At 41.0% G+C, this 1,560-nt stretch overlaps 1 protein-coding gene across 1 annotated transcript in view; it reads left to right on the plus strand.

Moving 5' to 3' along the window:
- pwp2h (PWP2 small subunit processome component) overlaps positions 1 to 1,560 on the plus strand; it is a 25,940-nt gene that overhangs the window by 3,241 nt on the left and 21,139 nt on the right. Inside the window, exons 5-7 of the mRNA XM_014012009.1 lie at positions 688 to 831; positions 913 to 1,048; positions 1,136 to 1,368. Coding sequence (XP_013867463.1) covers positions 688 to 831; positions 913 to 1,048; positions 1,136 to 1,368 — 513 coding nt within the window. The remainder of the gene's footprint in view (positions 1 to 687; positions 832 to 912; positions 1,049 to 1,135; positions 1,369 to 1,560) is intronic.

Genomic DNA, 1,560 nt, shown 5'->3' on the forward strand with positions numbered 1-1,560 from the left:
ATGTATGGATCACTTGGGTTGTTACCAACATCTGGTGAAAATTTCATGTTATTAGCACCTCTAGTAATATATTTACTGAGAAATGTTGACGTGTTCAATACTTATTTTACCCGCTGTAATCGACGTCATCGATTATTTCAACTAATCGGTGCAGTCCTACTTGTGACGTCCACAGCCTACCCCAGTTACCACTACTGTGCATGTGTGTCATGGACAGAAAGGCAGATGTGGCAGTGGAAGGTGTCAAAGCAGTTTGGTGAGAAAAACAAAGTAAAGAACAAAAAAAAGGAAAACGATTAATCGATTATTAAATTAGTCATCGATTATTTTAATAACCGATTAGTTGATGATTAATCGTAGCAGCACTACATTCATTACAACTGCATGGCATCATAGTAGAAGAGTTCTGGGGCTGAACTGGTCATAAGTCCAGACTTCTCGCCAACTGAAAACAAATGGTTTTACTCTACCTTTTTTCCCCCACAGTCAGCTAATGTAGTGTTTAAACAGTTATGGTAAGTATGTCCTATTGTGAATAAAATGTGGATTTATGAGATTTGCAAATCACTGTGTTCTGTTTGTTACATTTTACACAAAGTCTCTGCTGCTTCTTGGATTTGGGTTTGTAATTATCTATATTCTAATTTCTACTACTCCTACTATTCTAAACCTCATTCTCTGCTGTAGGAAGTTTATTGTCACAAAGGGGAACGTAGCGCTGATGTACCACGCTCCAGGGAAGCAGCGGGAGTTTAACGCCTTCGTTTTGGACAAGAGCTACTACGGTCCGTACGATGAGACGACCTGCATCGACTGGACAGACGATTCCAAGTGAGTACGGCTGTGTTAGAAGGTTTTTAAAAAAACGCACATAACTGAATGAAACAGAAGTGATTTTGTCTTGTGTTTTAGGTGTTTTGTAGTGGGCAGTAAAGACATGTCGACATGGGTGTTCGGTGCAGAACGCTGGGCCAACCTGATCTGTTACTCTTTGGGTGGACACAAGGACCTCATCGTGGGCTGTTTCTTTGAGCAGGACAGTTTAGATGTGTGTGGCGTTTGCATTTTTCTCTTGGATGATTGAAGCTGTGGATGTAACACTTTGCTAACCCGTCCCTCGTTTGGGTTCATTCAGCTGTACACGGTGAGCCAGGATGGGACGTTGTGCATCTGGGAGAGCAACACTGAGCTGGATGGTCTCGTGCTGCAAAAACACAAGGACAAACCCAAGCCTCGACGACAAGATGAGGAGGAGGAAGAGGAGGAGGACATGGGGGAGAAAGAGGAAGGGGAGGTGATCAGAGGGACAGCTGAAACTCCAAAAAGCAAAGATGAAACCAAGCATGTTCGATACAAGCAAAGGAGCAAGTGAGACACCTCTTGATGATGATGATGATGTCTAAAAATTAAAACATTAAACCTTTTAAAACTGAAAATAGGTCTCTTTGAAGGGATGAATATTGTTTGTCGTCTTAAAGGGATCCGCGATTAGTTGAAACATTAAACTTTATTTGATAAACATTTATTTTAACTGTAAAACAAAGACTGTAAAAATACTGT

Source organism: Austrofundulus limnaeus, unplaced genomic scaffold (assembly GCF_001266775.1).
Source record: "Austrofundulus limnaeus strain Quisiro unplaced genomic scaffold, Austrofundulus_limnaeus-1.0 Scaffold87, whole genome shotgun sequence".
Lineage (NCBI taxonomy): Eukaryota > Metazoa > Chordata > Actinopteri > Cyprinodontiformes > Rivulidae > Austrofundulus > Austrofundulus limnaeus.